This window comes from Leguminivora glycinivorella, chromosome 24 (assembly GCF_023078275.1).
Source record: "Leguminivora glycinivorella isolate SPB_JAAS2020 chromosome 24, LegGlyc_1.1, whole genome shotgun sequence".
In the NCBI taxonomy this organism is placed as follows: domain Eukaryota; kingdom Metazoa; phylum Arthropoda; class Insecta; order Lepidoptera; family Tortricidae; genus Leguminivora; species Leguminivora glycinivorella.
This window is the reverse complement of record NC_062994.1, coordinates 887,554-914,017: the sequence shown is the minus strand read 5'-3', so window position 1 is coordinate 914,017 and position 26,464 is coordinate 887,554. Positions and strand designations below refer to the sequence as shown.

General features: G+C 37.0%; 3 protein-coding genes and 1 long non-coding RNA gene across 11 annotated transcripts; 3 read left to right on the top strand and 1 right to left on the bottom strand.

The window, feature by feature from the left end:
- Positions 1-4,135: 4,135 nt before the first annotated feature.
- LOC125238843 lies at positions 4,136-6,635 on the top strand. 5 transcript variants are annotated; one of them, XM_048146300.1, is made up of 7 exons: positions 4,136-4,212; positions 4,738-4,815; positions 4,896-5,022; positions 5,149-5,216; positions 5,340-5,439; positions 5,562-5,695; positions 5,915-6,635. In XM_048146300.1, the coding sequence occupies exons 2-7, from the start codon at positions 4,746-4,748 to the stop codon at positions 6,163-6,165; spliced, it is 750 nt and encodes a 249-aa protein (XP_048002257.1). In that variant the 5' UTR covers positions 4,136-4,212; positions 4,738-4,745; the 3' UTR covers positions 6,166-6,635. The 5 variants fall into 5 exon arrangements, with proteins under 5 accessions (XP_048002257.1, XP_048002259.1, XP_048002258.1 ...); XM_048146302.1 differs by lacking the exon at positions 4,136-4,212 and having other exon boundaries at positions 4,680-4,815; positions 5,562-5,683; XM_048146301.1 differs by lacking the exon at positions 4,136-4,212 and having other exon boundaries at positions 4,680-4,815; positions 5,562-5,689.
- A 220-nt stretch (positions 6,636-6,855) lies between these two features.
- LOC125238740 lies at positions 6,856-24,466 on the top strand. The gene is made up of 6 exons (XM_048146163.1): positions 6,856-7,195; positions 12,950-13,067; positions 20,654-20,791; positions 22,092-23,003; positions 23,779-23,924; positions 24,284-24,466. The coding sequence occupies exons 1-6, from the start codon at positions 7,054-7,056 to the stop codon at positions 24,316-24,318; spliced, it is 1,491 nt and encodes a 496-aa protein (XP_048002120.1). The 5' UTR covers positions 6,856-7,053; the 3' UTR covers positions 24,319-24,466.
- LOC125238741 lies at positions 14,676-16,298 on the bottom strand. Its single transcript, XM_048146164.1, has 2 exons — positions 15,143-16,298; positions 14,676-14,759 (listed from the first exon to the last, which is right to left on the bottom strand). Exons 1-2 carry the CDS (start codon positions 16,296-16,298, stop codon positions 14,719-14,721), a joined length of 1,197 nt encoding a protein of 398 aa, XP_048002121.1. The 3' UTR covers positions 14,676-14,718.
- On the top strand, positions 15,274-18,073 carry LOC125238742. Of its 4 annotated transcripts, XR_007178464.1 has the most exons (6): positions 15,274-15,401; positions 15,686-15,829; positions 16,064-16,399; positions 16,496-17,010; positions 17,168-17,362; positions 17,979-17,993. It is a non-coding gene; the product is annotated as an uncharacterized LOC125238742 (long non-coding RNA). The 4 variants fall into 4 exon arrangements; XR_007178463.1 differs by having other exon boundaries at positions 17,168-18,073; XR_007178466.1 differs by having other exon boundaries at positions 16,496-16,628; positions 17,168-18,072.
- Positions 24,467-26,464: the final 1,998 nt, after the last annotated feature.

Here is a 26,464-nt window from a genome sequence, read left to right as displayed (position 1 = left end):
TTCTATCAGGATGGAAAGACCTCGCGATTCTGAGTATGAATCGCATAAAAATACCCTTGTTACAAAAAAAGTGGGGTGGACAACTTTATAAATAACCTAACCACAAAATTAAAATTTTGAAAAAACCCCCGACCGCGACATAGTAGACCGATTTTCATCAGGGATGTAACGGAGTTCTGCTTCTGCTTCCGTTACTGCGGAACTTCCGTTTTGTTTTACACATCCGCTTCTGTTCCGGTTCTGTTATTTTTCAAACGGAAGTTATAACGGATGTCGGAACCTAGCGCGACGGTGGGACATGAGCGGCGTACATCAAAGACCAACAGGTCTATACCTATCATTCGCTCATCTCTCCGCTTGCCACGTGCTGCGATACTAAACATTAATCGCTTCATTCCATTGCGCGCCAATATTTGTCCTGTCCACCTAGTTAGTAGCGAGTGAACAACTATTCAGTGGTGCAGGGCTTATCTACGATCCCCTTAGAAGCTCCCCTTAGATTTGTTTATTAAATACAGTTTACTTCTTTTACAATCACTCCATTTAATTTAAAAATTTAATTGTGTGCTAATGCTAACAATTACACATATAATTTTTACTGGTTAGTTTTGGATTGTATTATACTACCTACGAGTAAGTTTTCTTTTCGTTTCTAAAACCTTTTACGGCATAATAAAGGTTTAAAAGGATTCTTATGTGATTTTTAGTGATTACCTAAACAACAAACAATCTTAAAGTTCAAGCTGATTTAAATTTTTGGATTGTAATGAATGATATACTTAAGATAAAATATCAGGTAACTTTTCTTTTCGTTTTTAAAACCTAAGTGGGCCTAAAGGCTGATTACAAACTGCTGATTACAGGCTGAACAGTAAACACCTAAAAGTTCTAGGAATTTAATTAGTTTTGGTTTATGTTATACCTATGTGGTATTTTTTCATTTCGTTTTTAACATCTATAACTTCCGCTTCTGGTTCCGGTTCCGCTTCTGCTTCCGTTAAACTAAATTCAAAACTTCCGCTTCCGCTTCCGGTTCCGTTAAAACCACATCCGTTACATCCCTGATTTTCATGAAACATGGCTAAGAACACTCCCGACTAACTCAGGTTTCAGACAAAAAAAAACTAAATCTAAATTGGTTCATCCGTTTGGGAGCCACGATGCCCCAGACAGACATACAAACAGACAGACTGACACGTCAAACTTATAACACCGCATCGTTTATTGCGTCGGGGGTTAAAAATGAATTTTTGCTTTAAATCTGGCCCGCCTCTCAATTTCCTTCATTTGAGAAAAGGTTGGCCCATGTTTGAATCAGATTTTTTTTGTTGTACTTGTAAATGATATTTGTAATTGATCATTTTCATGTCCGTTTTCACATTATCCGATCCGATATCGGATGTCGGTAGGATTTCAATAGAAAAAAACCAAGATGGCGCCTGTAATGTATGGGATAACGATCCAATATCGGATCGGATAGTGTGAAAACGGACTTAGGCTAATAAATATCCAAGGTGACTAATCCATTGTATATAGTTTTAACTTATAATAAATTAAAAAAAAAAATTGTTTATTTTCAGACAATTACAGTCCATAGTTGTTAAAACCCAAAAAAAGTCTGTACAATACTGCTCTAAACAGAAACACAAATAATCACATTTATTTATTTATTTATTTATTTATTTATTTATTTATTTAAGCTTTATTATTCTACAGGAAGATTTTCTTTTCTTTTAATTTAGTTTTTATTATTGATTGTATTCTGTAGACCCCTTCTGGGTAAAAGCCTCCTCCAGCCGTTTCCATTTTATTTTGTCTTTTGCCATGCTTTGCCATTCCTTGCCTGCAGTAGCCACAATGTCATCCTGCCACCTGGATAGTGGATGTCCTCTCTTTCTTGATCCCTGTGGTCCTTTCCACTTTCTAACCTTCACAGTTCTAATAATCACATTACTAACCTACATTCTACCACTTACAAATTATCTTGTTTTTAAAGTGAAACAACTAAACCATTGTCCATGTTTCACACGCCACAACTAATTGTTAACAATCAGTGCCCATCACAGTGTTACATGCAAATGAGACAAAATATGGAAAGGTGAAAGTTTATTGCATTAGCAATTTAGCACAGTATAATAAAAAGTACTATCGTACAGTAATGCCACTCCCGCTCCCCGCTGAAAGTGCCGCCCACCCCCTCTCGGTTACCTCACAGTTACCGCCTGTCACAAACGCGAACAGTTGACCTGTCATATTTCACTAATACAAGCATAGTACGCGTTCACCTACACGAGCTTAGACTGTGTGCTAGGAACGCGCCTCTTTCATATATTTGATCGCCAGTGTCCGAGGTGTGGCGATAGTCACAAATTGTGGACACATTGGATAATCAGAAATATGTATACATCACATTTTGACACTGTATTTTTATTGAATTCCGTTAACTGAAAGGGAAGGTTCTTTAGATCAAATACAATTAATTTCTCTAAGAAACTAGCCTCTGTCTTGTGTTAACATGTGCCGTCAATCACTTGACACTAACTTGAATGTTATCCTTAAGAGTCTCTCACACTGATTAATTTATTTATTATGTATGAAAACAATGAAAATTTTTTTTGCGAATTTAACTAAAAGTGATATACAGGGTGGTTCCTGACAATGAACCTAACATTGTGTCGAATTTAACGGAATACAAAAAAAAAACAAGGTGTATTTGATAGACAATTCATATCTAGTTACACATAACATTATAGAATCTTCTTTTGAATTACATATATTATTTTAAAGTGGTATTTTAGTAGGCCTACAAAATGTTCTTGCTTAACTTTAACTAAGGTACAGCGGGTCAAATCTTGACTGGGGGCAAATGTAAATGGCACTTCTTCCATGTTTTACAATGTTGGCATTATTAAAATAGAGTGTTCACCTGTTATATATGGTAGGCCTGTTCAGTGGATACATGTAGAACTCAACATCATAGTGTAATAATGAAAAATGGATTAGTTACAATGGCCCCCCAGTCGAGATTTGCCCCGCTGTACCTTACCTTACCTTCTATAATTCTGTAAGTAATATCTAACTAGCAGTAAAACATCAGCTTCCTATACATACATAATTGGTATGATGGTAAAATATTTAAAGATTATTTTATTAGGTACAAATATTGTATCAATGTCTATATTTATATGATTTATATTGTTTTTAAGACTTGAGGGTACCTATAAAAAGATATAAAAGGAGGTATACATCAAACAATTAAAAAAACCGTTTTAATTATATATAAATCGCTTTAAAAAGCTTATTACAAAGACCAATTACACTATCAATATTGGGAAATATAGGAAATCAGTGAATTTTAATACACCCTAGTCCATAATTTAAAGAAATCGTCCTTAAACCCTGTAATATACTGTTGAAGACTCACCTCATCTGCGTTATGAGATTCGTACCACTTGACACAATTATACTATTTACAAGCACTAATAAATAAGTATAAATAAAATAATGAACTCCGCAAATTGAATTGATTCCCAATTGGGCCTGACTTGACGTTTGGAATGCACCACAGATAAAGAAACATGAATACAACGTAGCGCTGTTTGAGATACAACAAATATCGTTGGAATACTATGTAAGTAAACTACAAAATAATAATAAAATGAATTTTGGAATTTACTTATAAAATATTCTAACGTTCCCTAATGTATGTATAATTAGGGTACCTTACAATAAATAAACCATAGAAACCCAAGAAAATATAAAATTAAGTTTATATATGAACCATACAGATATTTAAACAAAGTATATGGAATTGCTCAATAATAGTATGATTATTTTTACAAACGAGTCATGAATTTGTTCACTATGAAATTCTCTTGGAAACACTTTCTAAATTAACTACTTCGCCACTTTCTCCAGGCAAATCCTTTGATTTCAATGCTTTCATATACTCGACTAAATTTAAGAATTGTAAGTAAGTATTGTAACCTATTCTTAGAATGGGTCAATCATGTTGGGAACAATGGATGCCTGCATCAAACCACACTTCTCGCTAATGACTTGTATAATGACTTTTCAAATTGCCACGCATTTGTTCTTGAACTCTGCATCTAGGTAGAGTACACAGTAGAATCAGAACAAATTTTTAAATAGCTATTTAGCTTTATAGATATATATTGGCACTTACCGAATAGCTTCTCTTCTGTACGCCAAGTAAGACATTTGGATAAAAATATATTTAGTTTATAAGGCATATTGCTGTGTCCTTTTACAATTATTTTTTGCACTGTTTAGTCTCCGTTGATCGATGTTAATATCTTGTAAAATAATATAATCGTAAAAATGCCCGTCTTACACTCTTAGGTCTTTGAAATATTTTTATGAATAAATTTAGTAAAGTCTACCAGTATCAAATCTCTATATTTTCAAATTTGTAAAACGATTCGGCATATTCGGTATAACAACGATCGACTGCCTTAAAGATTTTTGATTTGATTTCATGATGAGCAAGAGTTTGTGGAATGATTACACGGAAATTTTCCGTTTTTCTCATAACAGCAAACAAATTCATTCGATCTAGAACCAAGCGTGGGATTTCCGTTTGTTTTATAAATATTGATTCGAGGAAAGAGTATTAATACTCTGCGAAAAATGAAATGAGATCAGAAACAGTTGGTGCATTCACCGATAACTTCAAAGAGTGTTTTCTTACATTTAAACTGCCATATTCTCTTGCAGTAGCTAAAATGCATTTTAGCGGTCTGTTATTGATGGCATATATGGTTTATCCTTCCGTGTTTGCTGAGGACCTTAGTTGTGAGTGCATATTTTATTATTTATTTATTATCTTCAATGGTGAAAAGGTACTTTGTTGTAACGTACTGTTTTTATTTTAGATCAAGCTTGTGTGGATAAATACTCAAGAAAAGGATATCAGCCTTGGCAGGAGTGGTCGGATCATTACACTTGCCACCGGTATAGATGTGAAATCAGAGACGGAAAATACTTCATAGCCGCGGTTGGGTAAGACAAGTGACCGCAATATCATTTGATATAACTTTAACTCGTGCGCAGCACCTCTGTTTAGATATAATACAATAAATAAGTAGCTTACTAGTATTAACGTGTAATTGGCATAATTATTTTTAGTTGTCGAAAACCGAAAATCCCTGAAAACGCTTTGGAGTGCCACGAATACATTGAAGACGAAAACGTAGGTGAGTGGACCGTATCATCAGAAACTTTGATTTAATTGGACTCTTGAAACCAAAGGACTTTGAAATTCCTGAATATAGTTCTTCATTAGATCCTTTTTTAATGTATTATTCCTTTTATTGTAGAATTCCCAACCTGCTGTGCTCGTCTAAGATGCGTCGTTGAAGTGAACGGAGATAGGATCGTTCAAACTAGAGGACAGCCTGGAGAGCTGTTCCCTGACAAGTAAGCTTTTATCAGATACTCTTTATAAACGGCCTTATCATTTAAACAAACTTTACCAACGATTACATTAGACGCTTCTAATTATGCTGTACAAACCACTAAACTTATTTGTTTTACCCCAGGCCATGGAAGGGTCAGCAGAATGAGCCAAACCCTGCTGTGGTCGGCATGGGAGGTATCCCACAGGCCAACGTCGCTACCGACCAGCAAGTACAAACGTCCCCCGGAATGTTCAACAGTAGAGGTGCGGGTAAGGGTAAATCGATAGTCATAGGAAATGCTAAATTACCTTGAAATTATTTATCCAACATGAACATTGATTTGTATCATCATATTTCATATTACCTATATTAATCACTCAATATACTTTCTTATATTAGTGCACCAATAAAATTCAATGTTAATGAAATAATGATTTGAGCATTCTGTCTTTCAATTTACTGTACAGATCATTAAATTCAACTTAAACCAACAGCGGAGGGAACTGATATTAATGGAAGGCGCTATGTAGACCCATTCCCGACTCAGCAAATGCAAGAATCACCTCGCAAAAAGAGATCCCCTGCTCATATGATCTCTAAGAGAAACCAGGAAGCTGACGTACACCCGAACCATTCCACTCATCGAGCTAAAGTCCATGGCTACGTTCCGGAAAAATACACGTCCTACTTCGCGACTGGCACCAAAAGCCATGGTCACCCTAAATTACTTTTCAATTATTCTTAGTTTACAAAATTATTATTCGTACCTATCAACCTTATTCGTATTAAATTTCTCACACTTCGTGTTGAAACATCAGTGCAATAGCTTTAGGTAATAGCAATAAGTTAAAGTACTTTTATTTGTTTTGCTTGATTTTGGGTAATGTTTTCATACTCGTTGTTTTATCAGTTTTGTTTAATAGGCTATAGGTGTTTGACAAAAATAATGCAATTAGGATAATGTTTCTTACTCTAATACCCTAGTCCGTTATCCCTTGTTGTTAATGTTACAAAACTGAAAGAAAATTGATACAAATTTCAATGATTTCCTCAGATGAATTAGAATATCTTTTTATTTATTCCGAATACCAAAGGTCTTCTTATGTTTGGAACTCATAATAGAATAAATGGTTTTGCACTAAAAATGTAAGAGCACAATAATATTTAAAGCGTGTGAAGATTTTTTTAATAAAATAAACTATTTTTCATTACAAATGAATGTGTATCACATTTAATAGAAATTCTAATTTAATGTTTTACGGAACCCTTCATACTTATTTATCACAATTTAAGGGTCAAGCTAGTTTCAATGTTTTTAATACAAACTCGAACAAACTTAACAAATGTCAAGTCAACTGTCAATAGTGTCAATTGGAAACGTCAAATACACACTGGGCAGTGGGCACACGTAGTGATTATATTCTCTTTGGTGGGCACTGGGAATTTGTAGAATTTCTTATCTCAAAAAACATTTATTGCCTTATCAAATCATGTATTAAATAACTACAATGATTACTCACATAAAAACCCCAAATACCAACTTCGTTTTCACAATATGACTTCAAAATAGCAAACTGAGTAGCGGAAATTTTGATTTGCTGGTATTGTTTTGTTCGATTGTGTTGCCGAAACAATGGCAGAGCCGGAGAAGCCGTTCGCCTGCGTGATGCAGGGCTGCGGCATGACGTTCACGAACGAGGATCACCTGCACGTACACACGAAAAAGCATGATATGGTTCTCCAGTTGGGTATGGAGCAAAAGGCAGCGTTCGTAGGTATGTTTTTTTTTTTAATTTTCAATCCAGTTTTTGACTTGGGAATTAACTTTTTAAAACTTTAAAAGGGTTTCATTCATAACCTAGACATGAACAAATACATTTAAAAGGTATTAGTCCATATAGGACAGTAAGGAAATAAAGGTAGGTAGTAAAAAGACAAAAGTGCATTATTAATTAGTAAATTAGATGATGAAAATTGTGTTCATAGAAACATCATAAAAATATTAAAAATTACATTTTATTACTAATCAATCAAGAAAGCAAAGGTCTAATTTATAAATAAATAAATATTAATAATATTAAAGGACATTCTTACACAGATTGACTTAGTCCTATGGTAAGCTCAAGAAGGCTAGTATAATCATTTGGCTTGATGCAACAACACAAAAATTACGAATACTCAAGAGCCTGAGATATATATTTAAAATTACAGGCAAGTAACAACTTCAGTACAAAATCTGACACACTCGCACTCTATAAAAATAGATGAACTTGTTTCTTCTATCCAAATCTAGTTCTGTGGTAACAACTGATTTATTTTCACCAAAAAAAATGTACAATAATGTTAAATGTACAATACTACATATAGGAACCCAAAATCCACATTTAGTATACAAGCTTAACGATGTGAATCTACGGGCAGTTGAAGAACAAACTGACTTAGGAATTGTTATCGCTTCAAACCTAAAATGGGAAACACACATAATAACAATAACAAAGAAAGTTAAGAGCTTTATTTACCTGATCAGAAAAGCGTTTGGGATTCTTACACCTGACATGATGCTCAAGATCTACAAAGCATATGTTAGGCCAATACTGGAATATGCCTTTCAAATTTGGAACCCTTACTTTGTGAAAGATATTGACCTACTGGAAAAGGTGCAGCGTAGCTTCACTAAAATACCAAGGCAGATCAAGAGACTACCATACGAAAGTAGACTGGAAGCACTGAAGTTGACTACACTCAAGGAAAGAAGAGATAGAGGTGATTTTATTGAAGTATATAAAATCCTGAACGTACACTATGACCTCGAAGACTTCAAATCTATACTCAAAAGAGACCAATACCCGACTGAGAGGGCACCACTTAAAATTACACTCTGCATATCAAACAACAACCCACATAGACACTTCTTTGCTAACAGAGTAGTCACGCCTTGGAACAAGCTACCAGAGGAAGTAGTCTCAGCACCCAACATCAACAGTTTTAAGAACAAACTAGACAAACATAATAATATGAGATAAACCTAGAAAAAGATACCAGGATACAGGCCATATCAGTTGTTTTTTCGACTACCTGCCTAAAAAATAATAAAAAACTGCTTCAGGTTGTAAAATTGTTTTAATATTTTTAAATAAATGGACAAAGCAAGCTCAAGTCCTGTCGGAGGTGTGAATTTTTCTGTTAACTTAAAAATAGTAGTATCACTCGCAAACATTTCTGCATGATAAATAACAAATCCAATAGTTTTAAACCAATATGACGTTGGTGCCTTTATACACATTTTGAGTAAATGACGACCGGTCTGGCTCAGTCGGTAGTGACCCTGCCTGCTGAGCCGCGGTCCCGGGTTCGAATCCCGGTAAGGGAATATAGTCAGGGACCAAACGACCTCTTTTACAAAAAGTCGTCGACATCTCTTCTAAATACCTAAAACAGGTATGGATGTGTTCCTCGTTATCTCCAGATTACGAATTGACCTGTTTTAGTTTAAGGAGGGGGGGACGGGTTGAGAAAAAGGGGGGAGAAAGATGGCGGCCGACCATCATAGATATTTATTCACATCTCGAGTCCTATGGCACCAATCTGTTCGTGCAAGGTGTCGTTTGAAAGCTTATTAAACCTACTTTAATTAATTATTAATAACTATACTCATAAAAGTAACCGTTTACGAAATATTTGAAAATATGTGTTTTTTTATCGCGCATGAATTGCACAAGTACTAGAAAAAATGCGTCTAACTCAATAAACAATAACTTTACCGCAATTGATGTTATTATAAAATTTTTGCGTCTATTCATGCTCTTTCTAAAAATATAAGTTTCATTGGTATATGATAATATATAACCATGTAATTACGAATTTGGTTTAGCAGAAGTCACTCTGCCCGGTCGCAGAAATGGGCGCTGACCGTAGTAAAGTATTCAATATTTTTGAGGTCCTATTTTACAGATCCATATGCGAGAGGTATCGTTTCAAAGCTAATTAAACCTACTATATTTTTTTACAAATAACTATAATCATAAAGGTAGCTGTTTAGAAAATATTTGAAAATATGTGTTTTATAGACCATGAGTCGCACAAGTACCTACTGGTAAAAAATGCTTCTTAATCAATAAACAACAACTTTTCCGGAATTGATGTTAGTATAAGATTTACGCGGAATTTCGTGCGCTTTCTAATAACATAAGTTTTATTGGTGTATAATATTATATAACCAAGTAATTACAAATATGGTTAAGTAGGGGCCACAGCGCCCGGCCACGTATGGATGCTGACCGTCGCCAAATTTTCTATATTTTTCAGATCCTATTTTATTTTACAGGAATCTTTTGAAAGCATATTATGCGTACTATCATTAGTTCTCAATAATTTTAGTTGTAACTGTAGTAGCTAACAAAATATTTGAAAATATGCATTGGAACCGATGTGAGTAAAACATGCTTCTAGCTCAATGAATTATATTTTTTCCGCAATTGATATAATAACAAAATAAACGGCGAAATGTATGACCTTTTCAAATAATAAGTTTTGTCAGTATTGCATGAACAATTAATGTTAATTTATCCATCATACTCACTGCGCACCGTCATATACATGGATGACCATTTTCGTTGCCGTTTTCATAATTTTTAAGATTGTATCTTGGTGCATGACCAATAAACAATAACTTTACCGCAAATAATGTTAGGATAAGATTTACAGGACATTTCATATGCTTTCTAAAAATATAAGTTTTATTGATGTATGATATTATACAACCAAGTAATTACGAATTTGGTTTAGCAGGTGTCACTGCACCCCCGTGACGTAAATAGGTGCTAACCGTCGCCTAATTTTATGTATTTCTCAGATCCTATTTTAGCGATCAATTTGTGAGATGTATCATTTGAAAGCATATTATGCGTACTATCGTTATTTTTTAATAATTTTAGTCGTAATTGTAGAAGTTTACAAAATATTTGACAATATGTGTATTTTTACTGTATATGAATAGCATTCGCACTGATACGAGTGAAACATGCTTCTATCTCAATAAATTATATTTTTTCGCAATTGATATAATAACGAAATGAACCGCAAAATGTATGGCCTTTACAAAAAATGAGTTTTGTTAGTTTTGCTTAAACAATTAATGTTAATTTGTCCACCATACCCACTGCGCACAGTCAATCGTCATATAAACGGATGTCCACCGCCGTTGCCTTAATTTTTTCATCATTTTACAGATTTTATTTTACTGATCAATTAAGTATATAAGTAAATTCGATACGTGATAGATTATATTTATTATGAATATACGATTAGTGAAATAAAATCTGAAAAATCATGAAAAAAGGCAACGACGGTGGACATCCATTTATATGATGGTGCGCAGTAGGTGAGCTGAACAAATTCAAATTAATTGTTTATGCAATACAAACCAAACTTATTTTTTGTGTAAGTCATACATTTTCCGTTTATTTTGTTATTATTTCAATTGCGGAAAACTATAATTTATTGAGCTAGAAGCGTGTCTTATCAATGCCAATGCTATTAATGCACAGTAAAATACACATATTACTAATCAAATATTTTGTAAACGTCTACAGTTTCGACTTGAAATATTAGAAATAAAGATAGTACGCATAATATGCTTTCAAATGATACCTCTCACAAATTTATCAGTAAAATAGGATCTGAGTAACGTAGAAAATTTGGCGACGGTCAGTCAGCACCCAATATCGTGACAGGGCGCAGTGACCCCTGCTAAACCAAATTCGTAATTACTTGGTCATATATTATCATACACCAATAAAACTTATATTTTTAGAAAGCGCGTGAAATTTCGCGTAAATTTTATAATAACATTAATTGCGGTAAAGTTATGGTTTATTAAGTTAGAAGCATTTTTTATCTGTATATGTGCAACTCGTGCTCGAAAAAAAACTCATGTTTTCAAATATTTTGTAAACAGCTACCTTTATAACTATAGTTATTCAAAAATAATTATAGTAGGTTTAATTTGCTTTCAAATGATACCTCTTACATATGGATCCGTAAAAAAGGAACTTAAAAATATTGAATACTTTACTACGGTCAGCGCTCATTTTTATGCGACCGGCGGAGTGACCACTACGAAACAAAATTCGTAATTTAATGGTTATATTATCACTTACCAATAAAACTTATATTTTTAGAAGGCTCATGAATAGTCGCGTAAATTTTATAATAACATCAATTGCGGTAACGTTATTGTTTATTGACTTAGAAGCATTTTTTACCAGTACTTGTGCGATTCATGTTCGATAAAAACACATATTTTCAAATATTATGTAAACAGCTACCTTTAATACTATAGTTATGTATAAATAATTATAGTAGGTTTAATTATCTTTCAAACGATACCTCTCACATATGGATCCATAAAATAAGACCTCAAAAATATTGAATACTTTACCACGGTCAGCGCCCGTTTATGCGACCTGGAGGATAACCCCTGCCAAACAAAATTCTTAATTACATGGTTATATATTATCATATACCAATGAAACTTATATTTTTAGAAAGAGCATGAATAGACGCAAAAATTTTATAATAACATCAATTGCGGTAAAGTTATTGTTTATTGAGTTAGACGCATTTTTTACTAGTACTTGTGCAATTCATGCGCGATAAAAAAACACATATTTTCAAATATTTCCTAAACGGTTACTTTTATGAGCATAGTTATTCGAAAACAATTAAAGTAGGTTTAATAAGCTTTCAAATGACACCTCGCACGAACAGATTGGTGCCATAGGACTCGAGATGTGAATAAATATCTATGATGGTCGGTCGCCATCTTTCCCCCTTTTTCTCGACCCGTCCCCCTCCTTAAACTAAAACAGGTCAATTCGTAATCTGGAGAGAACGAGGAACATATCCATACCTGTTTTAGGTATTTAGAAGAGATGTCGACGAAAATCGTGAAGGAGACGACTTGTGGCCAAATTGGCTCTAGACTAATATAATGTAATTTGAGGCCTTGAAAAGAGCAGACTGACAGGGCCGATATGTATTTTTTCCCCTCACTAGCTCGGGAACACGTGTTTTGTCCTTTAATACCAGCGGGTAAAAACGCATTTTATCCACTAGTGGGTAAAGTAATTTGACCTTGAATAAAATCAAATTAACTGCTTTAAAATTGATAAAAGTAGGTGAATCTAGTAATAAAGATGATTTACCACCTCTGTGGGACTACTGGAAGCAGTGATAAACGCATTTTTTGCGTTGTAGTTTCCTCGCTGTAGTGAGGGGAAAAGTTTTGTGTTACACTCGGGTGCAAATGTATTTTAATTCTCGTATGTTAAAAAACTCGCAAGTTCAGGATTCTATTCTCGAACCACTCGCTTCGCTCGTGGTTCAACTATAGAATCCTTTCACTTGCTCGTTTTTCAATTCCACACTCGGCATTAAAATACAACTTTGCCCCCTTGTATAACAAATAACTATTATAAAGGTCCTTTAAAAATAGTTTTATATTTTAAATCCAAGTGCACTACTTACAGCGGACCAGACACCAACTCCAACCCGCTTCATCCGTAACTGTGAGGAAGTAGGGCTGTTCCAGGACCTGCAGAATGTCAACCCGTTTGATGAAGGGTTTAAACAGGCTATGGAGGCCAAGTAAGTAGAGAGACTCTATGATCTATGATTTCCCATACTTAACTATACATCTTCTTAAACTGAAATAGATATCATACCCCCCCTCGGACGGTCGAGGTGGTGTAACGGTTTTAGCATGTCAGCCACGTTAGCTGGTGACCTGGGTTCGATTCACGGCTTCACCACTAGTGGGCTTGATCGCTTTCTCATTATAAATATCTGGGCGACCGAGCTTCGCTCGGTTCTATTTTAATATATCACGTCTTTAGATAATAAAAAACTCTTATAAATACAAAAACAAAAAAAAAAGACAAAAAACAAAAACTTCATTTCTGGCCGGGATTCGAAACCCTGACACTTACGATCTATCTGCGTACATTAGACCGACCTCGTACGACTGAGCTAAGCGGAATCGATGTGCGCGCGGCGAAATTAACGACCATATTTTTACATTTACTAACGCGAAAGAAAAACTCATGAAAACTCAAAAATTCGCGTTTTCCTTGATCTAAGGCTACGCTAGATCGATTTTTCACCCCCGAAAACCCCCACATAACAAATTTCAGCGAAATCGTTAGAGCGGTTTCCGAGATCGTCGGTATATATAAATAAATATATAAATAAATAAATAAATAAATATACAAGAATTGCTCGTTTAAAAGTATAAGATTTATATATAGTAGTGTTACTGCTTAAAAAAACAAATCAAAAAATATTTAATAAAATAATTTGATTTGTTCCCTACATATATACATCTATGCCCCGTGTGGTGACGGGTTAAGAATTTCACCACCCCCTTTCTTCCCGTGGGTGTCGTAGAAGTCGACTGTGGGATATGGGTTAAATTGTGGCGTAGGCGAGAGACTGGCAACCTGCCCGGCAATGTTCACAATTTGGATTTCTTTCAACCCCTTTTTGCCAAGAGTGGCACTGAAACTTAGTAGTTCATGTGCTCTGCCTACCCCTTTATGGGATACAGGCGTGATTATATGTATGTATGTATGTATCGATACATCTTCTTCCTCGGTTCCTCATGGCTGAGGGTCGCGACCACATGAGGTTGTTATTTTGCACACCAAAGCTCTCCATTGAGCACGGTCTTTTGCAGTCCTAATAATAGGCGCCTGTGTCAATCCCTGGCAGTACACTGCCTCCTGGGGCCCATTTCTCGAAAGTTATAAGTCTAATAATATTAGTGTGTTGTCATGGCAACCCATACGATTTGACGGTACGTGGACTAATAATATTAGTCTAATATCGTTCGAGAAATGGGCCCCTGGCAGTAAGTAATAACTAAATAACTTTACACAGTTTGTGAGATTCCAAAAGGTTTTCAGTTTTTGGGTGGAATCAGACAAAACACTAACTTGTCTTACTGCCATATTCTCCTTGAGTTATCCCGGCATTTGCCACGGCTCATGGGAGTCTGGGGTCCGCTTTGACAACTAATCCCAAGATTTGGCGTGGGCACTAGTATCTGACCCTACAAGCCGAAGGGTAACTACTAGGCCTTATTGGAATTATTCCGGTTTCTTTACGATGTTTTTTTTTTTTTTTTTTTTTTGGCTTTTACTCCCTGCCAATTTGCACAGGGTGAATTTGCCAATGTCAGTGTTGGCTTGGTGTTATTCGTAGCTTTGACTTTCACACGTGAGGAGAATGTTCGGTATTTTTATTTTTTTTTATTTTTTATGAAGGATGTGAAGGGAAAACCTAAAACAAAACATTTGTTATGAACGTCACTGACAAACACATGACAACACTTACACAAATTGATTAGCGAAGAAGCGGGAAGCGGATGACAGAATGTTAGTAATGCCAACATGAGGGAAATGAAAGAAAAGAAAACCATATTACATGTATAATAGGAATAAATGAAGTAATAGAATATTATAGACGAGAGTGAGAATGAATTTACGTTATTTATAGTTTAATGTTATTTGTTTGTAAATATTTAATTAGGATAGAAGTTAGGGTCGAATCCATGTAACAAAGTAGCGAGCTAAAGCATATAGGTCGTGGTACACTTTCGGGCAATACATCGTACAGTGAGTAGCTACACATTGAACAAGAAAAGAAGATGTGATCCAAGTTACCCTCCTCTTGCCCGCATTGGCATAATGAGTTCGCGCGGACACCAATCATAGCCAGAAATAACGGAGTGCATACTTTTCCCAATCGTAACCGGCAAATTGTGGATATAACCCATTTAGGAGAATTACGAAAACGATAGAACCACGGCTTCCGAGTGATACGAGGTTGCACACATCCATAGTGCTTGCCCGTCTGCAATTTCGAGATATCCCATTGCTCCTGCCATGTGGCAAACATGTCTGCGAGTGCGCCACTCAAAAGGTCAGTACTGTAAATTACCGATTTCACTGAACCAATGTCGATAGCTTGCCTTGCCCATGTATCAACCATCTCATTGCCATTAATGCCACAGTGGCTAGGAATCCAACTCAGAACTATGGTTAGACCCTTTGACTCACACCTGCGAAGTACGGTTTTGATTTCTAAAATCAAAGGGAACTTTATTTTCATTTTAAATTGGTTGCCAATAATAGCCTGCAGGCAACTTTTACTATCAGTAAAAATAATAGCTTTACTAATGTTGTGTGTCTCTGCATATTTGACAGCCTCAAGGATAGCAACTGCTTCGCCTGTAAAAATTGAAGATTGTGGAGGACATTTAAATGGGAGAGCTATATTGTATCGAGGAATCCACACTGCTGCTCCCACGCAACTGGTCGCATCCATCTTGGAAGCGTCAGTAAACATCGGTAAGTAATTTGACCATTTTTCTAAAAATTTATTGAATTTATTGTTTGCTCCTGGATCATTTTTGAAAATGCCTATATCTAATATTACTTTAGGAGTATATATAAGGGTTTCAAATGCTACTTCAAATATGGGATTAGTACCGGATTTATATAAATTGGGGTAGATATTAATTAATTTGGAAAAAGATATTACTGTTCTTGGGAAAACTTTAAAAGTCCAATATCTGTTTTCAGTGACCTCCAGCGCCAGCGGCCACAAGCGTGGAAGCATCAAGTGGCTATAGTATGAGCTGCTCTTGATTAAGAATCTGTCCGCAAGATACTGTCTGCGGAGAGCCAGTGGAGGGTCAACACTTTCTACCTGCATGCCATTCTTCGGAGAACACCTCATAGCGCCAAGTATAATCCTCAAGCATTTTGCCTGGATGAGGTCTAGTTTGTCAAGGCCATCCTTATTGCAAGGTTCCATTAAAAGTGACCCATAATCTATATGACTGCGTATGATGGCATTATATAGTAACTTCTGGCAATAAGGATGAGAACCCCACCACACCCCGGACAGTGCTCGTAGTATGTTGATATTTTTTTCACATTTACCTATTATGTATTTGTGGTGCAGAGTGCCAGACATTTTATAGTCCAAAATAACACCTAGAAACTTTACAGACTCCTTACTCGGAATTCTGACACCGTCATAGTATACATCAGTTGTTGGCATGTTCCTTCTGCGGCTAAATGTAACAGTACAACTCTTTGTCGGAGACAGAGTAAGCCCATGGTCACCGAGCCAATCCCCAAGGTAACCCAGAGCCGTGTTCAGACTAGCAGTTGCTTTATCCATTGACTTTGCCATCGTATATAAGACAAGATCATCAGCGTACTGCAAGATGTTACAAAAGGATAAGACAGATTGTTCTAAGTCATATGTGTATATGTTGTAAAGAAGGGGGCTGAGTACCGATCCTTGAGGGAGACCTCTCCACAAAGTCCGAGGAGGACAATAGGAGTTGCCTTGTCTAATTTTGATAGACCTGCCCATGAATAGCGAGGTGACAATGTGTACAATCTTCGCGGGAATGCTCAGTTGTAGCATTTTAGCCCTGAGCACCGGAAGAAGCACATTGTCATATGCAGCAGAGATGTCGAGGAAACATCCCAGCAGATATTCGTTTTTTGATAAAGTAAATCTAATATCACTCGTTAAAATGTTTAGGCTATCCATAGTGCTACGCCCCTTTCGGAAACCAAACTGTGTGTCTGCTAAAATTCCATTGTTTTCCACAAACCATTCAAGCCTATTTTTAACCAAGTGTTCTAATATCTTTCCCATTGTTGCAGAAAGAGCGATTGGTCGATAGGAATTAGCCTCGTCTGGGTTTTTAGACGGCTTTAGGATAGGAATGACTACCTGGGACTTCCAATCTGCTGGAACCTCTCCTGTGTTAAAGGCATGGTTTATGATGCCAAGCAGATATTCCTGTCCGGGAGTATTTAGCTTAGACAGGAAACAATATGGGATCCCATCCTCTCCAGGTGAAGTATTCCTTAAACCATTAATTACCAGGTTAAGCTCTGAAAATGAGAAGGGCTGGTCGAGAGAACAGGAGGAACGCGGCAGCGGGGGGGATATCAAACAGGACGCCTCAGGGACAGTTGGCGGGGCAAGCCTATCTGCGAATTCTGCCATCCAGGGGGAATCTATTGTTGGTTTAGATTCTGGATTAAATGAACCCCTAAATCTCTTAATATTTCGCCATACAAGAGATGGAGGGGTTCTAGGAGATAGGCTCTCGCAGAACCCCTTCCAGCCCCTCTTTTTAGCCTTTGCTAAGAAACGTTTTGTATGAGCCGAAACTTTTTTAAAAGTAATGTAATCGTCCAAATTACCGGATTCATTGAAGAGGCGCTCCGCATCGTTTCTTTTTTTGATGGCAGTCGTGCAATCTGCGTTCCACCATGGGGGGGAAGGAATTTTAACCCTGGCAGGCTTCTTTTTCGGGATAAATTTGTCGGCAGCTTCCAAAATGATATTTTTGAAGTACGTATACTTTCCCTCTTGGTCCATCTCAGTGGGGTTCCTCTCTTTGATACTCTCTTCGACAAAAAAAGCATAATTGGGCCAGTCTGCTGACTGTATTTTGTATTTCAGCAGCGGCTCTGGCGGTGGTGAAGGGAGGATCGACGTTGGTTTAGTGATAATTATCGGAAAATGATCACTACCATATGATTGGCGCAAAACCCTCCATGATAACAAGGACGATAGGTTCGGCGAACATACAGTCAGATCTAGAACAGATTGGGGGTTCTGACCTGGGTAAACCCGATGCGTGGGGGTACCGTCGTTAATGACTCCCACGTTAATGTCATCAAATAAATCCAGCAGAGCTGTTGAAAAAGCATCGGAATGGTATGATCCCCAAGAGATATTGTGGCAATTGAAGTCTCCTAGAATTACCAGAGGGTGTGGTACAGATGAGAGAATAGAATGCAATTCGTCTATATCAACTACCTCAGTATGGGGTATATATACAGAGATGAAATTAATGCCCATAACCTTTGCAGCTACGGCATTAATCCCATCCGAGTGGGGAGGGATAGAAATTTGAGAAAATGGGTAACAATGTTTAATCAATAACGCACATCCAGCACGTCCGTCACTACGGTCCTCCCGGAGGCACGAGAACTCCGGTACTCTAAAAAGAGCCCCGGGACGTAACCATGTCTCCGAGATGGCCGCAACGGACACAGCATGATCATTGATCAACTGGGTAAGTTCTGGTTTCTTTGGGATGATACTCCGACTATTCCATTGTAAAAAGTTGACCTGGTGACCTATTATGAAAGGTGAGTCGCTCTGCAAGTGTGACCATTAAAGGCGCAACGTCGTTCGGTAGAATGTCGCTCCATTTGGCGATGATATTTGTTAGTAACTTCAAACACAGCTCCATTAGGTCCTCCTGAGGGGTGACTCTATTGTAAGCACCATTCAGGGCCTGGCCATTGGGGAGCTGTGGTGGGGGAGTACGAACAATATTATTGTGGGCCTCTCTGTCATAACCTGGGGAGAGGGGGACCCTCGCCCGGGGCGCCCGATAAATAGTCTTACGATAAGATGTCGTAGGCGGGGATGTTGGAATAAACGTATGGCAGGGTGACTCGGACGATCTAGAAGAGTCTGGAATCTGCTCAAACATGACTCTCGCTACGTCAGAGTATGGGCGGCGTACTGATGAGAACTGAGCAGCTGCCTCTGCATACGAAATACTCTGTTCAGACATAGCCAGTTTGATGGCTTTCTGCCGACCAAATTCGTTACATGTCTTGTCAGTCGCATAGTGTCTGCCGGAACAGAATATACATCTAACATGTTCAGGAGCAATGTTACATCCATCCCCAGGGTGTTTTTGTGAACATTTGTAGCACCTAGCATCAGACCGGCACTGTGCTTGGATGTGACCAAACCTGAGGCACTTCCTACATTGGATTATTGGCAGCTGATACACGTCCACAACTAATGAGGTGTAGTATGCAAAAATTTTGGCAGGCAAGCTTTGACCCTCAAAAGTTACTACCACCGATTGAGTCGGAACCCAAGACGGGGAGCCATCATCTTTAAGTATCTTCCGTTGAAGTCGACGAGCTTTAAGGATCTTCCCTTTACCTTCTCTAAGGGACGTTCCATTGACCAATTCCTCCATAGTCCAGTCTGAAGGAACTCCTCGCACCACTCCCATTCGAGATACATGATATGAAGGGATATCAGCTATAAACTTATTTTCGCCTAGAAGCGGGTGCTTCAGGAAGTTATTTGCATCCGCAGCTGTGGAGAAAGTGACCGCTACTCTGTTGCGACCCACCGATTTAATGCCACCGTCCTTCTGGATGTTATTGACGTTTGCCCGAGTTAGTAAAAGGCCTACATTTATGGGTTTTAGAGTGGCACTGGAGGAAGGGGCGGCCTCTCTAGAGACATGCACTATGAAAGGTCCATCATCGTTGGCACCATACTCTCGTGATTTGCTGTCTAGACTGGGGTGTTTGTATAGATGCGGGTTAAATTCAGTTGAGTTACTTTTGTTTATTTCAACTGACTCTTTTTGACTGTTCGCATGAGACTCGACCATCCTACTAGTACCGGGCTCCTCAACTGCACTATTTGTATTACCCGACTGCTTTTCGGACTCTGCCGGGTCAATTACAATTTTTTTGGGGGAAGGCTCCAGCTTGGTTGGTGATAAATCCAAGTTACGCTTGCGCGTGTATTTCTCCCAGTCCATACCGTTATCACCATCCTCGTCTGGAGGCTTCTCCTTCTCGTTGCCGTCCATCTAAACTAACCTTTGGTTTTATGTATTAATAAACCACCACCTGATTAGAAAATAAGGAAAGTTGTTTTATTTACGGGAATATAACCTAAAAATCGAACCACTCACACAACGCGCTACTCCTCAATCTTCGATGATACGATGTTTTCCTTCACCGAAAAGCGACTGGTAAATATCAAATGACATTTCGTTCATAAGTTCCGAAAAACCGGTTATATACACAGAAAACATCCATAACTCAGGAACAAGTAACTGTGCTTCTGTGCACACAAATAAATGCCCTTACCGGGATTCGAACCTGGCACCATGGTATCATGGAGCTAATCTGATGATAGAGCAGAAAGATGGTCATCTCTGATGGAAACTCTGTCATGAAACATCATATCTCCGTCGAATAAGGGGTTTTTAGAAACGTCTCAGAGAGCAGTAGATGACTGTACTGAAAGAAAGGTACAGTCGGCGATAAAAGCTTGTGCCAAAAACTATTTTTTTTTTCCAGAGCTGGCCGGCTGTCCCTGGAGGGTTCAGACGTGGACACCCTCCACACCCCACACACTTTACACACCCCCCAGATGTTCCCCCTGGACGGAGACGCCAGTCTCTACACCAATAACCAGCGGAACATCACTATAAGCAGGTATTTTGTTCAATATTTAATAAATAATAAAATAAATAAATATTGGGGACACCTTACACAGATCTACCTAGCCCCAAACTAAGCAAAGCTTGTACTATAGGTGCTAAGTGACGATCTCTCTCTCTCTCTCTCTCTCTTTAGCCTGTTTCTACCCTTCGGGTGTAGGCCTCCTTCAACATGCGCCACTCGTCACGGTTTTGTGCGATCTGGAGCAGGGATGTTGCGGAGGCAGATTTTTTGACATCCGCGGATGCGGATGCAGATGCGGATTTTTCAAGTCCCACATCTGCAGATGCGGATGCGGATGCGAATGTGAGGATTGTGGTTGTACGGCCTTTACGAGAATACGTTTTTGACATATTTTGCACTGGGCTTTTTCATGATCGTTTGGTTTAAAAAATGTCCAAATAGCACTTTTACTCGGCGGCGCCATAGTTTTCATTCACTAATGAAATTAAGTCTCAGAACACTCACGAGGAATGTCCAGAATCACTACGTTAATATATAATTTGATAACACTTAAAATTTCATATATTTCGCCCTACAATCACACTAGGAGACTAAAATCAAAACGACACAAACTTGTCGATTCTTGTTGATGTTTGCAACTTTGCAATAGGCGCAACCCGCGATCCACGAATCACAGACGTGTAACGAGACTCGTATTGGCCAATGGTGAATTTACCGTGCACGTGGGCCGCGTCTAAGTCGTTCCTGTACCGACCTGTTCAACATCCGCATCATGCGAATGCTCCGTATTGATTTTTGCGGAGGCGGATGCGGATGCGGATTTTGAAAATGATGCGGAAGTTCCGCGCGTGCGGATGCGAATATCCGCAACATCCCTGATCTGGAGCCACTTTTTCCCAGCTGTCCTTTTGATATCGTCCGCCCAGCGCATCTGCGGTCTTTTTTGACGGCGTTCTACATACTTAAATAGTGACGATATACATACTTAAATAGATAAATACATAGAAAACATCCATGACTCAGGAACAAATATCTGTGCTCATCACACAAATAAATGCCCTTAGCGGGATTGGAACCCAGGACCGCGGCTTAGCATTAGCAGGCAGGTTCACTACCCAAGTGACGTCCCTTGAGCGTCCTTCCTATACAAAATGTACTGAGGAGACGTTTTTTAAATTACATTCAGGCGGCGTGGCGCTGACGTCCGTTCCGCATCGGCGGACATGCGTCTCTTGAGTGTGGACGGTCCCTAAAAAAACACAAATCAAAATATTTGTTAAAATAATTTCATTTATTCCCATAGTTGTTAAAAAAATCTTTTCTATTCCAGGTCATCCAGTGACGAATCAGGTGCCGTCAAAGAATATGAAACCACAACAATTTCCAAACTAACCAATGAAGTAACCACAATCAGCAGAATAGTCGGAAAACAGGACATTGTAGATAAAGTCACGACCACTGATGACGTAGCTATAGTGCGACATGAAGACGCACACAAAGAAATAAACGAAACTGTCTCATACACCAACAATGTCATCAAAATACATAGCAATGTAGAAATAAGAAAAGATGGTATTATAGAATCCAAAAATATACCTAGAATAATTTACACGGATTCAGTTATAAAGGACGGTCATGTAACTAAAGATGTCTTGTTAGCAGATAAACCTGAGAAAGCTCCGCCTATAATGAGTCAGAAATCTCTAGATTTTGTAGTCGACAGTTTAGAAGAACATAATGATAAGAAAGAGGATAAGCAGATTATAAAAATGCTTAAAAGGAATTATAATAATGCTTTAAAAGACAAAGATGATTTAGATGATTTTGAAATTATAATCAAGAAGCCAGATGGGAGGCAAGTTAGAATGAAACCAGTTGATGATGATAAGAGAATACAAAATGAAACTAAAGATAAATTAAAAAGGGTTTTATCTGATAAAGCAGAAAAGAAAACTAGTGAAAATAAAATAGATGCACCGGTAGTCCAAAATACTATATTGCCAATTTCAACACTACCAGGTACACTAGTTCCAGTAACTATAGTTAATCCAAATACAATACTTATAACGAATACGTTACAGAAGATACCAATAGTACCTTTCAATGTGAATAAAGTTAGCAGTAGCTTTAAGAAAACAGTGAAAAGAAGAAATAGTAAAGAGAAGGAGGTAGTGGAAAGTAAAGAAGAAGCAGAGAAGAAGAAGTTGCTGGAGCCGCGGACAGCAGCTTCTAGAAGATACAGGTAATTAGTAATTATAATTTATAATACATGACAACCAGTCTGCCATAATCTTAGATCAAATCAAATTATTTTAATTTGTATTTTTTATACTATTATACTATAATTATTAAATAAATGTCATATACAAAGCAAAAGTGACCAAGGCCTCCAAGTGTTCCGAGCTGGAATCGAACCAGCGTACTCCGCTAACCGGACGGATTCCTGTAAAACCACTCGGCCATCGGATTACAAAAGCATGGGTCGAAATTTCCAAGTATATGACACAATTACCGAAGGCTTATGGCGCCCCCCGCCATCTCTGAGGTAGAACCGAAACTAGTTCGACCTCCTAACTGAATCAACACATGTGGTTACGAGCTAGCGAAGAGAGATGGCGCTGCCGTGCAGAATCTTAGATCAAATCAAATTATTTTCATTAGAAAATATTTTAATTTGTATTTTTTAAGTAGTAACACTACTATTACTATAAACATTAAATCTCGGTCTGGCATAGTCGGCAGTGATCCTGCCTGCTAAGAGTGCTAAGCCAATGGTCCTGGGTTCCAATCCCGGTGAGGGCATTTATTTGTGTGATGAATACAAATATTTGTTCCTGAGTCATGGATGTTTTCTGTGTATGTATCTATTTATAAGTATGTACATATATCGTCGCCCAACACGCATAGTACAAGCTGTGCTTAGTTTGATCTGTGTCCCCCAATTTTTTTTTTTTTGACATAAAGAAATGTAGAAATTCGGTTCTTTTTAGCGAAATTTTATTAAAAAACTGTTTCAGACAAAAACAGAAAGTCCTAATGAACTGGCAGGCAGAGGAGAACCGACTGCTTAAGGAAACGAATCACAAACTGGTAGCAGAGAATGCTGCCCTTAAACTCCTCATCACTGAGCATTTGAAGAAGTGCTCCAATCCTGAGGACCTGAGTAAGTTACTACATTGAAAGAATTTTAGGATTTTAGTCACATTAGGGATGACGACTACATAAAAAAAATATGGCAACCTGTTTAGTCCGTCAGTTAGATCGTCCAAAAATAATGTACACATATTTTTCGCTTTTTATAATTAATGAAAAAATACAAAGGTATAGAGCGTCAAAGTTCCGGAGTGGGGGCTTGTGACGAAGTAAAAATTGCACGCGAAACTTCAACGCACTGTATTTAGTAACGCACTGTGTGTAGTATTTAGTATAATATTAGTATGGATGATATTCTATTGGTGGATCCAGTGGACGAGCAGCCTTAATGTATGTATAGATAATTATCATGGTTATGTTTAATTTCAGAATTACCACAAGCAGAGCATCACACGAACAGATGATAGACCCAGCAAGATATAAGCAATTAAATTATTACATTTAGATTTTGACTAAATTGAGCATTTCTTTTTTTTGCCATTTTTTTATTTAGATTTTTCTAGGGAATTTTAGGTCAATTGTACTCAGAATCACGAGTACTTTCAATCTCACTGGGAAACAAAAAGTGTCCCAGAATTTTCATACATTTTTGTTACTTTCCTCTTTTGTTACCCCACACAACGTACGGAAAATGGTAACAAAATAAGAAAAATCGTATGGGACAATTTTTTTAACTACTAGGATTGGAAAACCTAGTGATTCTGAGTAGAAATAGCATTTTTTTTTTCAAAAATATCACATTTCATAAAAGTGGCAGTAAAAAAAAGAAATGTTCTATTACAACTATTTTTTATTTATTGATAAAGATCCTTTGTTAAACAAGGTTCATATGTTTTTTCCATCACGGAAACCATAGAGTAGCCCGGATCATTGGGAGGCGTGCGCGGAGCTGAAGCCAACACGTAGAGGCCCTTTTGACACTGTAATTTTAAGAGATACACTGAGCGGACGTTGCCGATGCCCGTATCATGGGACGCACGCAGAGGCATATTATTATTGTTGTAAGGTTGTAACCACATCTTGTAAAGACAGTAATCATAATTTATTTATTTAGAAATACTCAAAAACAGTAAAGTTTTAAAACAATTTTAATTGATACATTCCAACATTCATTGTTATTATTTCATAATATTTTTTGTGTTATATTTAATAGGCTACTTGCCTCCTAGTCAAATCAACTTCTTTTTAAGAACTGTCAAAACAAATTCCAACGCCTTGCTAATATGAAATTAATATGAAACCGAATTGAGTGACGTCACGGTCAACTCAGTTACTTTCTTTATATACAGTCAAGTTCCCTATTATTTATATGTATGATTAGTCAAGTTTCTACTGAAATCAGAGGAAAATAATAGTTGTATGAAAGTATTTTTGGCCGCAAATTTTTATGTTAATAATTATGAATTTATTTAAATGGTGACTTGAATTGTACAGGGTGTAACAAAAATGGTGGTGATCCGTTTTAGGGCGTATTCAGTATCGTATTCTCATCAGGAAAAAGTAGGATAAAAAATTTTTTTTCGCAAAAAATTTTTTTATCTTTGTATGGAGATTCGACCGATTCGCGCGGTCCGGCTCATACAAAAGTGAAAATTTTCTTCTACTTTTTCCTGATAAGAATACGATACTGAGTACACCCTTAAACGGATCACCACCATTTTTGTTACACTCTGTATGGTTTTAATTAATTAAATAATATTTAATGTTCTCGATAATATAATGAAGAATAAATTAACTGTTGTTTTATTATTTCTACCCTTTCCATAGTAGATCTAGATATCGCCTCTCAGTAAAAAAATAAAAGTAGGTAAAACTATTGTCTAGCTCATAATAAATTTCATATGGACCCTTGCCAGCCTCATCAAGAAAGCCGAGTGGTCTTCTATTTATAAATTAGAACAGCTAAAATGCCTAAAATTTCAAGTACCTATAAATTCTCACTGCAGGAGTTACGTAGACACGCTAAGGGTTCATTATACGAATCGTTTTATATACGTCAAAGTACTCATCTAATTACAAAATAACAATTACAATTTTCAAATTAAACATTTCAATGATTTAACTTTGATTTAACACGTTTAGAAACAAAAGATAACAAAGCAAAAGTACAACGTCATTTTTGTTGAATTACTTTTGCAATGACATATCCTCAATTGTACCTCTCAGGCGTACAAAGCTTTAAATTAATAAATATTTCAACATAATAGAGAAGTTATCTTAAATAAATCTAAAAATATGTTTTTATTTTTAATTTGTTTACAAACAAACGCTGCTGAACGCGTCGGGAATCTGTCAAAACTGTTCGAAAACTAGTATTCACTTTTTATATCTATTTCACCTAAAGAAAAATTCAAAGAAATGTTTCAGTGATATATAAAGGGATAAAATCTCACAAAAACTACCTATTATTATAAATTATTTCTCTCATTTGAGTAATTTGATGCCATAAAGTGCCGTTTTTAAAGATTCTCAGATAGTTTCTGTCAGCTGTGCATCAGCTGTCAAGCACCTGTCAAACGAATTCAGTTTCCGAACGTACCGACAGCGCTC